We start from the raw sequence: 15,846 nt of genomic DNA, 5'->3' as shown, positions 1-15,846 counted from the left end.
CTCTTAACCTTGATCCATCTCTCCGGCACCACATCAAAAATTTGATTGTGGGTTCTGAGGATCCAGCTCGGGTCCTGGGTTTAGACGAGGGGTGTTTTTTTCAGTGGAGCCTCTCTCCTGCAGCTGAAGAGTTGGGATTTGTTTTCTGTCATCTACATGAAAATTAGTTTTTGAAGAGCTGGCCTCAAACTCATCATGTAGCCAGGGATGACCTTGAACTCCAGGTCCTCCTAACTCCACCTCCAAGGGCTGGGATAACAGGTGTGTGTCACTGTGTCTAGTTTATGCAGGGCTACGGATAGGACCTAGACCTTCATGAAATGCTAGGCAATCAGTCCACTGACTAAGCATGAAAATTATCCTTGACATGACAATATCCTGAAACCCCTACCTCACCTGCTCTAGAGAATAAACTGGCTCACACACACACACACACACACACACACACACACACACACACCCTGTCAGCTTCATTTTTTGCCTCATCTCCTCTGACCCCTCACTAGTGCCCCTCCCTCATTCTCTTCTCTAGCTCTCCTTTTCCTATAGGTATAGCCTCAACCTGGGTCTCCTGCAGGCCATCCCTGCCACAGCCCAGCCTCCCCAAGGGCATGAGGGATGGTCCCTGAGTTCCCAGGCCCCTCTGGCTCATCTCTCTGCTGGGCTTTCTCATTCAGTTTCTCTGATCCACTAGGCTGTAAGTTCCTTTCTGGAAGTCTGACATTGCCAACCAATACCCACTAGACATTAGGTGTTCCAAAATGTTTGTTAGCTGAATTAATGATAGAGTAAATAAGTTTGGTTTTGAAATGCAACACAAAGCTGCAAGCTCTTATAGAAAAATGTGATCTTTGGCCTAAAAAAATCAGTGTGCAACCTCTGCAGCCTCTACCACAACCACCCTCACCCCCATTACCATCATTACCACCATTAGCATCACCACCATTGCTGTGTTTATAAACAGATAAAGAGAGGAGGGGATATGTTCTATGGAGGTATAGTGAGGTACTCAGCAGGCCCATGCTGAGGCATCCCTTCCCCCTGAGGGACCAGCCACAGGACTGTATAATATAGAATAAAGTTTATTCAGGGCATGGGGAAGGGAGTCAAGAGAGTAGGAGAGAGAGATAAAGGAGAGGGGGAGAGAGAATAGAGAAGTAGAGGCCAGCCATGAGCACATGGAAAGAGAGAGGGAAGGGAATGGAGAGAGAGGGAGGAAGGAAGAGCAAAGGGAGCAAGAGAACAAAAGAGAGAGGAGGGGGCATGCAGCCCCTTTTATAGTGGGTCAGGCCTACCTGGCTATTCCCAGGTAACTGTGGGGTAAACTTAGACAGAATCCTAACAATCACACCACCACCACTATTACCACCATCACCTTTATCACCACCATCACCACCACACTATTACCACCATTGCTACCGTCACCAGCATTACCATCATCAGCATTACCAGCATCACTACCACCACCACCACCACCACCACCAAACATTTATACCAGAAATACTAAATGCTGACAGCAACCAGAGCTGCACAGACTGTGGGCTTCCGCACCGTGGCTGGGCTCCTGGCTTTGTTTTAAGAACTCTACACTCCACCACTCATTCTTTGGTCTTTACAATCTCCTGGAAGGAAGGCAACACTGCTGACCAAGAGTGGGGGACACATAGGCTAAGTAAAATGCCTGCAACCTAGCTCAACTAGGATATTTGCTCTCAGTAAACATTTCTTGAATAAACACAGCTCAGCTCCCCTGGAAGGATGGGAGTGGCCAATGGGGGTGGGCTAGAACTGAGGGGTGGGGTTGGAGTTTTACCATTTCCCTCCCTGCATCTTGACCTTAAAGTCTCCCAAATTCCTCCAGTCCCCAGACATACCACACTGCCCCCTTTATGCTTCCACAAGACTGGAATACCCTAGACCCAGCTATGACTGCCTTCCTGACCTCTGTTTATCCTCCAAGACACAGCACAAACACTCAGTTCTGGGAGCGTAGTAGGTACACTATTATCTCAAGTAGGGGGCACACAGAGCAGATCTAAGGTCCATCCCACCAAAGGGAGATGAGACGAGGGCAGGACAGAGGCTGTGGGGTCCCAGGCATGGCAGAGCTGACCTTTTGAAGTCAACTCTTGGACCTAATTTTCACACACTTTTCCATTGTTTTAGGGCTCAGAAAGTGCTACCGTGGGGAAAGATTCAGACAGTGACTATCAGGTGGGGAGAATGGGGCAAGGTCTGGGCACACTGTGTCTTCAAAGTCTGGGGCTGGAGATGGGTTTGACACCACGTGGGTGGAGTTGGAGACAGACTGACCAATGTACAGGACAGCCAGGCAGGAGCTCTTCAAGCCTAAATATCCTCAGCACGAGAAGGCCTTGCTGGTGGGGAGAAAGATCTAGCATTGTCCTTGAGACTGAGAAAGAAGAGGGCTGTGTACTTAGGGACCCCAGGAACTAGACAGGATAAGACAGGGCTCCCTCTGCCCTTGTAGTAAGGCTGACAGCCTGTGGCCCACCCTCAGGTGGATGGCTTGCTAGAAAACTGGATCTGGAAGATAGTGGGTGCGCTGAAGTCCCGACAGTCCCAACCTGTGAATGTGGGGTTAGTCGACTGGATCTCCCTGGCATACCAGCACTACACCATTGCTGTTCAAAACACCCGTATTGTGGGCCAGGACGTGGCCGCTCTTCTCCTATGGCTGGAGGTAAGTCCTCCCACCTGCCCCTCTTTCTCTAAGAGACCCCAGTGCCCAGACTGCCTCTCCTTTAGCCTTCTTCTCCCTACTCCCTAGCTGACCCTCCTGTTTGCACACCCACCCAGTCTCCTGGAGCAGCAGTGTTCAGTTACTTCCTAGGGTATCCCATAGATTCACAGTATTCTGGTTAGTGTATTGTCAACTTGACACAAGCTAGGGTTATCTGGAAAGGGTGAAGTCAATTGAGAAAATGCCTCTGTCAGATTAGCCAGTAGATAAGCCTGTGGGGGCATTTTATCATCACCATCACCATCATTAATTATTGGAGGGGATGACCACGGTGGATGGTGCCAGTCCTGGGCAGGAGGTACTGAGTTGTATAAGAAAGTCAGGAAGTAGAATTCCTCCATTGCTTCTGGTTTCGTCCTAAATCCACACCCCTGCCCTGGTTTCCCTTCAGGACAGACTGTAAACTGTAGGCTAAGATAAACCCTTTCCTATCCAAGTTGCTTTTGGTCAGCATTTTATCACAGCAACAGAAAGCAGACTGGAACATATGGATAGCTATGAATGCAGTCCAATTCAAAATCATAAAGCATAATGAGAGACGAGTGAACTGACTAAGCAAGCTTAGGCCCTTGCTGTAAAACCTGAGGATCTAAGTTCAATCCCCAAGACCCCCATGGTAGAAAGAGAGAATTAGCTCCCTTAAGTTGCCCTCTGACATCACACATATGTGTGTGCACACACACGAAAATATCATAATATTTTTTAAACATTGGGAAAAATTAATATTTTCCTTGAAATATTTAAACTTTAAATGCATTTACCCAGCATGAACCTTGCAAATGACAACGTCCTTTCACAATGTCATACAGAACAAATGTATATACGTTCTTGAAGCCTGTGGGCCCCAGTTTGGATGCCCCAGTGTAGCCTGTGACAACTATACTTCACTCAGTAGAGCTTGGAGAATTCAAAATTTTAGATACATCTGTCCTAAGGAATCCAAACACACTTGGAAGCCAGCAATCCCACACGAGTGTGGCATCCCACCTGTAATGACAGCCTTGAAAGACAAAGACATTCTGCAGGGCATCAATGACCAGGCAAAACCAGGCAGGCAGGAGGCAGTAATCACCAGGACATCCCCAAGAACAGCCACCCCCACCCCACCCCATCACCCAAGGTGACAGCCAGTGAGGTGACAAGCCAGTTTCCCATAATCAAACACCTGATCTGTGGGCAGTACCAAGCATGGATGGGTGCCCCATGGAAGCAGGCCCTATGGAAGGCTCTCGTCCTCATCCTTCCACTCCACCCACTTGCCTTGTCTTGTAGGAATCTGTGAAGTTTTCTCGGAGCAAAGTTCACCTAATTGGGTACAGCCTGGGAGCACACGTCTCAGGATTTGCAGGCAGCTCCATGGGTGGGAAGAACAAGATTGGAAGAATCACAGGTATGCCTGATGGATAACCCCACACGAGCTCCAGGGCTGCAGGAAGCAGGGAGCACACACCTGCTCACTATGCTTGTGGTCCTGATCACTGAGGGGTAACACTGAGCACTCCCTAACACGCCTTCTGTCAGGAATTGCTGCTATCCCATGAGAGCGCAGAACAAAGGACAGCTCTGCGCTCTGACCCTTCTCCTAGCTGTTCCACATGGCTCCAAGAGAAGATTCTAATTACGCTTTTTAATAAGAAACTTTTACTGGTTTTGTTGTTTTTATTTATGTTTTTGTTTTTGAGACTTCATCTCCTGTAGCCTAGGCTAGCCTTCAATTCTATCTCTAACTTGACACTCCTAACTCCAGTGTGCATAAATGCCTCACCAAGAAGACACTGCTAGAGAGGTCAGAATCCCACAAAGTGGGGATATTGCTTGCTGAGCAAACTTGGGGATCAGAATTTGTTAGGATCCCCAGATGCTAACAATGTGCATCAAGGTCAAGGGGTATGGCATCCCACCTGTAATTCCTGTAAGCTCTGGGCTTTTTGGGAGATCCTCACTGAATACGGTCAAAGAACAATCAAGGATGATTCCAGACATCAATCTCCAGGTGTCATGTACATACACACACACACACAAAGCACACACAAGGGTGCCCACACCCATGTAAACATGCACACACAGCAGTACCTACACACATGTAATCATGCTCACCACACACACACACACAAGGGTGCCCACACACATGTAAACATGCACACACACACAGCAGTACCTACACACATATAATCATGCTCACTACACACACACACACACACACACACACACACAATGGAAAAAGAAAACAAAACAAAAGATCTCACAAAGTGAGCCATTATCAGGTCTTGCCCTGGCCCTCCCCATTCCAGCTGGCATTGTTACATCCCAGCAGTGTAACCAGGCCACCCACACAGGAGACAGCAGGAGGCTCCTTCCTCTGGAATCATCTTGCTGTTAGCCTAAAGAAAGAACAGTGGATCTCACCACTGGCTGCAGGTGGGCTGGACAGCAGGTGACCTCACTGCTCACTGACAGTTCCTTCCTTGCCTACAGCAAAGATGGTAGCCCTGGGCTGAGGCCTACCACCAAAGGTCCCTTCAGACAAGTCATGAGGAGAGCCCAGGGTGCATACATAATACCCTCCCCCAAGCAGTCAGCCAGGATCCGGCTTGTTCCTGGGAGCATGTCTGTCACTTGGAGGCTGAGCTTGCAAAGGCCCTACACGGTCACATTTCCACCCCTTCCTAAGGTTTTGTTCTGGACATTCTATAGGATGACATGAGCGTAGGAAGCCAGCTTGTTCGAGACTACTGACAACACACAGGCAAACAAATTCTTACTTCACCCAAGAAGTCAGAACTGCACAGAACGAGCGCCGTGGGCTGCTGCTTTTTATGCAAACAGATGCTGAGGAAACTACCAGGGGAGGCACTTAAAATTGATTTGCTTAAATAAATCAAGCATTCACTCATAACCTCACTGTTAGTTCTGATCCTCTCTGCAAAGCTCTTTCCCCTTAGAACAATGCCTGGCCTGGGTAATTTTCAGCGCCGTGAATTACCATGGCTTTACACCAAAGGGCGGTTGCAGGAAGAAGTTCCAGAGAAGCACTAGGCACCTTCTTCCTTCTAGCTCAGAAAGGTGAAAGGATCAAAGAGCTCAGAGGAGAGCCTTCTGCCCTCCCCCACCACTAACTTAACCCGGCTTGCATTTCCCTATCAGGGCTGGACCCTGCGGGCCCTATGTTTGAGGGAACATCCCCCAACAAGCGCCTTTCTCCTGATGACGCCAATTTTGTGGACGCCATTCATACCTTTACCAGGGAGCACATGGGCCTGAGCGTGGGCATCAAGCAGCCTATTGCCCACTATGACTTCTACCCCAATGGGGGCTCCTTCCAGCCCGGCTGCCACTTCCTGGAACTCTACAAACACATTGCAGAGCATGGCTTAAATGGTAAGAAGGGGAAATCACAGCCAGGAGCCTCAGCCTATTCCTCACACTCTCCTGGGGCCTCCAGGAGATCCTCAGACAGCTCATATGCGTGCTCACACAGCAAGGCTAGAGGCCCAGATGTGGGCTGTCAAAGGCCTTTTGGAGAGCTGGTGGTTCCCAGACAGCTGCTCTCTCCTTGGCAGTTCAGAGGGTCTCAGAGGGCAGGTGGGGGAGCACAGAGTGACACAGGAAGCTCTTCCAGGGGCACTAGCCCTTGTGAGAGCTGCCCTAGCTCTATCTGTTGATCTGTTGTTCTCTCCTTTCTTGAACTTTCCACCTTTAGGGGCTTTCACTCTTCAGAGCCACAGGAGGGTATATGTAATATACCTTAGCATTTCATGTATGCATGCTTGCACATGTGTGTGTGTGTGTGTGTGTGTGTGTGTGTATGTGTGTCTATGTGAGTACATGTATGTGTAGATGGCACATGTGTGGAGGTGAATACTGAAGCCAAGAGACAGCCTCCATCTTGTTTTTGTTTTGGGTTTGTTTGGGTTTTATTTTGTTTTGGTTTTTCTTTTGAAACATGGTGTCTCACTGAATTAGTTCTCACTACTCTGGCGATGTCAGTGTCTGGCCCAAGGATCAACCTGCTTCTGCCTCCCCGGTATGGGGATACAAGCATACTACTATACTTGGCTCTTGTACACGAGTTCTGGGAGGATTTGAACTCAAGTCCTTGTGCTTGTGTGCCAATCCCTTTACTCACTGACCTATGTCCCCAGCCTAGGCTTTGGTGTCCGCACCAAGGTTCTCACTCTTCCCTCTGGCCAGAAGGCTGGTCAGCTGATCCCACGTGGCATGACTGAGACTGTCCCATGCAATTTTCAGCTGCAGATCCATCGACATGCACATTGATAATGTATATCAATGTTATAAGTAGAGTTAAAAGAGGATTAAAGAACTGGACAGCCAGACGGGCATGGTGGCACACGCCTTTAATTCCAGCACTCGGGAGGCAGAGGTAGGCAGATTTCTCAGTTTGAGGTCAGCCTGGTCTACAAAGTGAGTTCCAGAACAGCCAGAGCTACAGAGAAACCCTGTCTCAAAAAACCAATAAATAAATAAATAAATAGGCCAGCCAACAGGCACCACACCTTCCAGGCACATGCAAACTACATGCATTCCAAATTTCCCGTGTTAGGGTGTCACCTGATGAGAGCAGGTCACTCTATGACACTGGGGGACCTCAACTTCACATTCGAGCTTCCCATTGCCACCATCCAAATGCAGGCTGAACACACCTTGCGGATTCCATCCCTCTCCTCACCTCCTCAGTATCAGAAAGACCTTCATACACCTCACTGCCTCACCACCTCCAGTTGGCAGGGCTCCCAGCTCTGTCAAACCCCAGAGCCTTCTGGGACTTTCCTCTTACCTCCCTTTACATCCTCCCAGGGGGTCACCACCCCTCCAGTCAGCAGCAGGTCTCAGTCGATTCACCCACTCTTTTTCAGAGCTACATCCCCTCCTTGCAAAGCTCAATCCTAAAATGCTTGGTCGCCACTTGCCTGATAAACACCCCTTAACCAGTCACTGCGACTTTCTCTTTAAGCTAAACTTAAAGTGGCATAACTACTCGTATGCACCCTGCTTGCCTAACAGGGGGTAAGGAGGAACTCTGGAGTCCCTCACTCCTTTGTTTCAGATGCTCTCATTCTAGGGCATTCCCCAGCCACACCTGTATAGGAGGCAGCTTGATAACAGCTTTGCACCATCATCCCCTACCTCCACCCCAGAGCATGCTTCCAGAGCCTGTGACTGTCTCTGAGGCTGTTTTCTCCTTTGTTACAGCAGCGGGGTCCAGGCACTGCTGGGGAGACATGAGTGATTGAGTGGACGGCAAGCAGTGTGCTCCTAACAGGCACTCCACAAGCGGAGCTGCTGGTGACAGAGATAAAACACTGAGGGAATTAATTGGTCCAGGCGAGATGACCTGTGCCTGACCTTTGTTTTAGGTGTTATTGTGTCTTCTGGTAGTTCCCTGACATTCCTTTAAAATAATTGGCTGCAGATGATTAGATATTATAAAAGGTCAAATTGCATGATGGGAGGAAGGGTCTATAGCTTCACAGGCAGGGTGCCCGCACAGAAAAACCTGGGTTCTCCAGGACCTGCACTGTAATAACCCCAAGCACTGGGTAACCTCAGCACTCAAGAGGAGAGGAAGCCAGGAGTTCAAGGCCAGCTTGTGCAGCAGTGGACCCTGTCTTAAAAGAAAAAGGTCGCCGGGCGTGGTGGCGTACGCCTTTAATCCTAGCACTCAGGAGGCAGAGGCAGGCAGATTTCTGAGTTCGAGGCCACCCTGGTCTACAAAGTGAGTTCCAGGACAGCCAGGGCTACACAGAGAAACCCTGTCTCAACAAAACCAAGAAAAAAAAAAAAAGAAAGAGAAAAGAAAAGAAAAGAAAAGAAAAGAAAAGAAGAGAAGAGAAGAGAAGAGAAGAGAAGAGAAGAGAAGAGAAGAGAAGAGAAGAGAAGAGAAGAGAAGAGAAGAGAAAAGAAAAGGAAAGAAAAGAAAAGAAAAGAAAAGAAAAGAAAAGAAAAGAAAAGAAAAAGACTGATGGACCAGGAAGACAGTTCAGTGTTTAGCATTTACTATGCAAGCTTGACGATCTAAGTTGGATTCCCAGAACTTTGTAAAGGAGGAAGGAGAGCGTCGACTTCTGATTTCAGTGCTTGCACTGTGACATGTACACACACACACACACACACTTTTAGGTTTTTATTTCATTTGTTTATCTATTTATCTATTTATTATTACATTCTATTTGTTTTGTGTGTGTTGGCAGGGGACACCGTATATGAAGACAACTTACAGGAATTGGCTCTCTCTATTCTCCATGTCCTAGTCACAGACAGCACATGCAGGTCTTTGTAGGCCTTCTTGCTCAGCCCCCAAACCCCTTTCACTCAAGAATATTAAACACATAAAAATTTCGGCTTGGGGATTGGGCCCCAGACCTGGTTGTGATAAGAAGAGAGGAAGCCCACAGCCCATCCAGACCTTAGCCCCTGGCCTTTCCTAACCATGTGGGGATACCTCAGAAGGGAGCTGTGCTAGCTTGCTTTATTAAACACTTGACTTTTTCCTAGTAACATGGGGTGCTGATAAAAACACTTCCTAAACCATTCTACCATAGCAGGATGATCTTAGTGTGGCACCTACAGAGGTCTACTTTCTTTAGCTTTCTGTTGCAACAGATGCCTGTTGTCTGGGAGAACTCAGCAATCCTGCTATACACACACACACACACACACACACACACACACACACACACACACATCTGCCTAGGGCTGAAACCATGAGTTGGTTGTTGTTGTTTCGGGTTTTTGTTTGTTTGGTTGGTTTTTTGTTTGTTTGTTTGGTTGGTTGGTTGGTTTTTGTTTGTTTTGTTTTTTGTTTTTGTTTTTGGTGCCACTTGGGGTTTAGAGTGCTAATGGCCTTCTTGTCCTGTGTCTCAGCCATAACCCAGACCATCAAATGTGCCCATGAGCGCTCCGTGCACCTCTTCATTGACTCCTTGCAACACAGTGACCTGCAGAGCATCGGCTTCCAGTGCAGCGACATGGGGAGCTTCAGCCAGGGTCTATGCCTGAGCTGCAAGAAGGGCCGTTGCAACACTCTGGGCTATGACATCCGCAGGGACCGGTCAGGCAAGAGCAAGAGGCTCTTCCTCATCACGCGAGCCCAGTCTCCCTTCAAAGGTGAGTGTCCCACCTTAGAGGTTCTGGAACTCTTCTGGGATACAGCGCCAAGAGAAGGAAGTCAGGGAGGAAGAGCTGTAGGCATGCGCAAACTTGTAAGAACCAATCAACACTCTGCTCTGAGAGGTCACAAAGTCTTTCAGCATTGTTTTACCACCAGTGAGCCACCCAGTGCCCTTGTCCGCTGACAGCCTATTTCAGGGACTCAGTGCAGTTCAGCAGGTAGCATGTCCCTTGGAAACAATCATTTCTCTTTATTTTAACAAACTGTCTTGCTCCAGGGACATCTAATGAGAACAGTACCACATTGCTGTGGAAGGGACTCACCAGACTGCCTAAAACCAGTCAGGGATAAAGCTGAGGCCTATGCTCCCAGTCTCCAGGTTCCTCTTCACTCCTTCCAATGAGCAAGGTTCTTATGGGTCCAAGCTAATGTCCCTCACATGAGGATCAATGTGTCTATAGCCCTATCAGATTGCCCTGGGGAGACTGGAGATGGCACCCTATGAGATTTACCTGTTCAATTCTGCAATCAATATATCAGCATCCATAAAGGTAGCTATCCACTAACCCTATATGGCTATGTAAATACTTTTTATATTTTCATTACTTTTATCTATTGTATAATATATGTGGATGGGTGGGAAATGTGCCATGGTGCACTTATGGGCATCAGAGGACAACTTGCAGAAGTCAGTTCTCTCTGTCCACCATGTGGGGCTCAGGATTGAATTCAGGTTATTGGGCTGGTTGGCAAGCACCTTTACCCCCTGAGCCACATTCCGAACCCTGATTTAAATACTTCAGAAAAGAAAAAAAGAACAGAATGCCATTCCTCATACCAACACCCACTCAACCAGGGCTCTGATAAATGCATGGCTGCTAAATCGGACAGCACAGATACGAAACATTCCAATCTTGCAGAACATTCTATTGATGGTGCTGGTTCAAGGTGTTTAATGCACGCCACGTAACTGCCCCTTCTCCAGTGGCCATGGTCATCCCTGATGTGAGCTCCTGGCCACCACCAGCATTTTGAAAACCACTTGTAGAACTTTAAAAAGAACACATTTGTCCAACTTCAGTTTACAGAGAAGCCACAATCCATATTTTTCTAGGACATGTAGTAGTACTGTATATTTTTGGTCAGGGGCTGGTGTGACAAGATAAATGTCACCTCCTGATTAACTCTGCCCACATTCCCCTGGCTCCTGAGATACTTGACAAAACCATCAAAGAATCTGTTTCTCTACAACGCCTGAAGCCAGAACTCAGGTAAACACTACTGAGTGCAGCTTTGGCAGAAGCGAAGCTGGAAATGGCCAGATCTAGGTAATTTATCAGCCACTTCCATCCTCACTCTCTCGGGAGGAACCGGGTCCAGCTGGGAGGCTGTTTTTAAAGGATAGGGAGTCTGTATTAAGCCTTACTTAGCTAATGCTGGGTTAGAGTCACCCTCTGAGTAGTCAGAGGAGGTAATCTGGTAGAGGGTCACACTTGATGGAGATGTGGGTTCTCTGCCTGGCATCGTGCTGGATTTATTGTCACAGCAACAGGAAAGGGGGAGAGGAGACAGAGACAGAAAATGCTGCAATCTATGAGATTTGAGATTTCCTAGAAATACTTTGAGATCAGAGGGGTCACATCATTTGTGAGTGGTAAATACTATATATCTTTATCTGTATACTATATCTATAGCTATTTCTGTTTCTATATACTATATCTACATCTATGTTATTGCTATATCTATATGCTTTATCTATACTATTACTATATCCATCTATATCTATATACTCTGTCTATACTATGTCTGTATTCTCTACCTCTACCTCTACCTCTATCTCTATCTTTACTATATCTGGTTGAAGCTGGCCTGGCTTTGAGTCCTTCCTTCTTTAGCTTCTCATAGCCTCCAAAGTGTCTGACCCTGACCCAGAGTGACCTCACATTCCTGACTCCTTCCTCAATGACTCCCCGGACCTCCTCTGGTAACCAGACAAATGGTCACTTGAGAGGTCCATCTGTCTTTGACTTTTCTCAGCTAATTCTTTGGGGGTTTTCACTATATTTTCCAGGATGAGTTTCAGAAGAAACAGTGAGAAACTTGAGATCAGCATAAGGAAGGCCAATTTGTAGCCACAAAGTAAGGAGTGTCAACAAGAATGGAGATGAGCCACTGAACATGAGCCTTTCTGTTCGGCCTTATCTGCCTAGCAAGTCCTGCAGAGGGGACATCTTCTAGGAGAGAGACATCCACTACTTCCAGATGCTGTGAGGAGGGTTCCATCTCAAAGACAGGCAGTACAGTTCCAAAGAGGGCACAGGGAGTTGGTGGCAAAACAAAAAAAAACAAAAACAAAAAACAAAATCCAAACTCTGGTCCCTGATTCCCAGCTGAGGACTGTTATTTCCACCATACAATGAAGACCCACAGCACAAGACAACCAGCCCAATACCCCACATGCATGCACACATGCATATATGTACACATTCAAAAGCATATACACATCGGCATACACATATGTTTATACATATCTACACATATACACACTGTATATGTATGCACACATATACATGCAATAAACATATACATAAACACATTTACAAACACACATGTATACACATACAGGTAAACTTGAATGAACATGCATCTGCATACATATACACATGAATACAGTCATCCACACATTTTAAAACACACATATAAACACATGCATGCACATGCACAAATACACATACACACACAAATATACCATATATGTATATGTACAAGTGCATACGTACATGCATATATGTACACATACATATACACATTTACTTATATACATTCAGATACATGCATATGAATACATACATGCAGACACACAGATGCATATATACATATACACAGACACACGGGCACTCTTTCCCTATCTTCTTTCTTACGCAGCTGACAACACCCTAACAAACTACCCACAAAAGGGCAGGTGCCCAGGCTTCTTGTATCTGGGTGTCAAGCTATGGGGCCCTAAGTGTTGAACTTCGATATGGCTGCTGGAATACACATCCCACATACACATACTTATATAGTCCCTTGCTCTGTTCTGGATCAATGAATCCCAGGTCTGTCCCCTGCCTTAGCACTCAGGACAATACCATCTGTGGGCCCTTAGTCCTGTGACTGTCAGCTTCCCTGGGGTTTCAGAACAAGTTCTTGGCACTGCAGGAAAGCACTGGAGAGCTCAGGCCTACATCTCAGTGAGGTAAAATCCATGCCAGGGGAGCAAAAGCCTCCTGTAACATTGGCAGAGAGAGCCTAAGACCTCTGGAGCTACTGATGGTTCATAGCAAAAAAGGGACAGGAAACAAAACATTCACCTTTCACAAATTCTGTACCTTGGGTTCACCACAGCCTCTGGGAGAAGAAAAAGTCTGGTCTTTATTTATTTTAATAAATGGCTCTAGTAGAATCCACAGGAATGAGAATTCAGGATTTTTTTAACAGCATGGGCTCACCCCAGATTTCTCTCTGGAGGGAGTCACCTCACCTCATTCCAGGTCAGCAGACTCCTTCAGGCCTTTTAACCACAAGATGTGAATCCGTTTCTCCTGTCAGAACACAGGCTTATCTGGACTCTTTGAAGTCACAGGGTAATTTTGGGGGGGCAAATCATTTTATTAGCAATCCAATTAAACACATCATAAGGTAAGCAAGCAAAGCAATCATGCCTTCTCCCTTAACCTTTGTAATTCCACCAGAATTAATAAAAGTGTTTATGCGCATTCAAGTAAGAATAAATTAGTTCTTGGCTCAGGGCTGAACTCAGAGCCCTGCACATGCTAGACAAACTTTCTCCCTGCTGAGCCATAGCCTAACCTGAAAGGCTTTTTCATATTGAATTCATTTCACGTCAAGATTCTCCAAAAAAGTGCCTGCATTCATGCAGAGCTCCAGTGCAGACGTGGGGTCTGCAGGAGTGCTCTGTGACTACCAGTGGTCTCGACATCGGGGAGGAATGGCCACCCCCACCCAGCACACACACACACACACACACACACACACACACACACACACACACCTTAGTTATCATTCCATTATACCATTTTAACTATTTTGAACTTTTAGGACAGGACCTCACGATGAATCCTAAACTGGCCTCGAACTTGTGGCGGTCCTTCTGCCTCCACCTTTCAAGGTCTGGGATTGCAGCTGTGTGCCACCACACCTGGCTTTCTACCTTTGTATACTGGCTTCCTGACCACTTCTACTCCCAGCTGCCACACAGCTCTCCCCTTCATAGATTGTGTGAGCTCAGGGGGCCTTGTTGATCAGGTCCAACAGAGGACCACCCCCCAAAATCTCCAAACCGCAGCCTCCCAGATGTGGACATCTGTCTCCTCCCATTCAGCACTCAGGAGAAGAAGAGACAGGGCACGTATCTAATTTAGGGACAAGAAATTCTCACTCCCAAGTCAGGACTGGACCTTCAGGAGACAGGAAAGAGGCCTCTGATACAGGGTCAGCTCATATAGAGGTCACCAGGGGCAGCAGGGGGAGGGGGCAGGGGGAGGGCTTCAGGGAACAGTCTCTTTGCCCTGGGCTACTTCAGGGTCAATCATTTGCCACTGATTTCAAAGGACACATAAGACTTGCCGGACACCAACATTAGTTGACATGAGAAGGGTCTTTTGCCTCCAGAACTCCTGGTTTGGAATTCTGTTCCCCTTTTCTAATCTGGATGACAGTAGACCTTTAATCCCTTGTGCCATGCCCGAACTTCAACCAGATCATCAGTACCCACCAGTGTAGGACTCAGCTGAGAAACAGGGCCTGGGTCTGGCCTGGGTTTTCAGAAGAAAACAAATGGAACTCTCTGTGGAGGTGGGTGATAGAAAAGAAAGTTGGCAAAGGCTGTCGCAGCACCTGACCATGGCATGGGGCCGGAGGGGAAGCAAAGGAAAGAACAAGCCTTAGGAGATCCCAGAAGAGCTGGGGGCTGTGGGGGGGGTTGCTGCTGATCGTGGAGATGCAGCTGTTACAGAGTCAGCTCCAGAGCACGCATGCAGGGGCAGAGAAAGGTCACTGGCTTCTCTGCTCAGCAACGCCCTAGTGCCCACCCACCCAGAAGCCAACTGGCAAGAGAACACGCAGATACTGCCAGAATCACATTCCAGGTTCAGAGCTAGGCAGAGAAGAGCAGAGAGTGAGAGAGCGCCCACGAGTGCCCATGTGAATGGGACGGGGCGGGGGTTACCCACAGTAAAAGAGAGACAACATGTTGCCGCAATTTAACTTCACTAAGAGAACCAAATATGAGGGTTAGGGATGTGGCTCAGTTGATAGAAACCTCACCTAGCATGCATGAAACCCTGGGTTCAGTGCCCTATACTGCATAAACTTGATGTGGTGGTGTGGACATATAATCTCTGGACTTGGGAGGCAGAGGCAGGAGGATCATCAGTTCAAGGCCAGCCTCTGGTACAAAGCAAGTTTGGACCAGCTTGGGCTACATGAGACCCTGTCTCAGAAAAACAAAATTGAAAAAAAAAGAGAGCCAAAAACCAAGAGGGTAGGCAGGTAAAACAATATATTAGGGTGTAGCTTAGTGTACCACAGCAAAGGCACTTGATTGTTCTTTCTTGTTACAGTCAGGGGAGGGGGCCTTTAATGCAGTGTCCTTCTTTATGGCTCTCTAATAAGGAGCCCACTATGTATTCCATGGGTGTCTAATGAGTTCTGTCCTCTTGTGGCAGTTCCAGCGGCCACAAGATTTCCTCCCTGAAGATGCTCAGGGAGCTAGAATAAGCCCACCGAAGCCCACCAGACATGGCAGAGGGGGCAGGTCTCACTGGCAGCTCCATCAAGGCTAGGGCTCTGAGGTTTCTTTTCTCTTGATTGCTTTCTAAGCATTTTGCTAAGCTCCTTTCCCATATAATGATAATTAAAATACTTATTGTAAGAGGTGTGGGCTTTGGAG

The 15,846-nt window shown here is 47.4% G+C and overlaps 1 protein-coding gene across 3 annotated transcripts in view; it reads left to right on the top strand.

The window, feature by feature from the left end:
• The window catches only part of Lipc (lipase C, hepatic type), a 128,421-nt gene that overhangs the window by 103,272 nt on the left and 9,303 nt on the right, over window positions 1-15,846 (top strand). For 2 of the 3 annotated variants that reach the window (XM_021173401.3, XM_085844770.1), the window contains 5 exons: window positions 2,167-2,214; window positions 2,522-2,704; window positions 4,037-4,154; window positions 5,909-6,142; window positions 9,647-9,889. In XM_021173401.3, the coding sequence (XP_021029060.1) occupies window positions 2,167-2,214; window positions 2,522-2,704; window positions 4,037-4,154; window positions 5,909-6,142; window positions 9,647-9,889 (826 nt within the window). The remainder of the gene's footprint in view (window positions 1-2,166; window positions 2,215-2,521; window positions 2,705-4,036; window positions 4,155-5,908; window positions 6,143-9,646; window positions 9,890-15,846) is intronic. The other variant, XM_021173402.2, reaches the window with a different exon arrangement.

Source organism: Mus caroli, unplaced genomic scaffold, assembly GCF_978045245.1.
Source record: "Mus caroli unplaced genomic scaffold, Mus_caroli_1 scaffold_11, whole genome shotgun sequence".
NCBI classification, from domain to species: Eukaryota; Metazoa; Chordata; class Mammalia; order Rodentia; family Muridae; genus Mus; species Mus caroli.
Note: the sequence above shows the minus strand (reverse complement) of the source record. Positions and strands in the feature narration are given on the sequence as shown.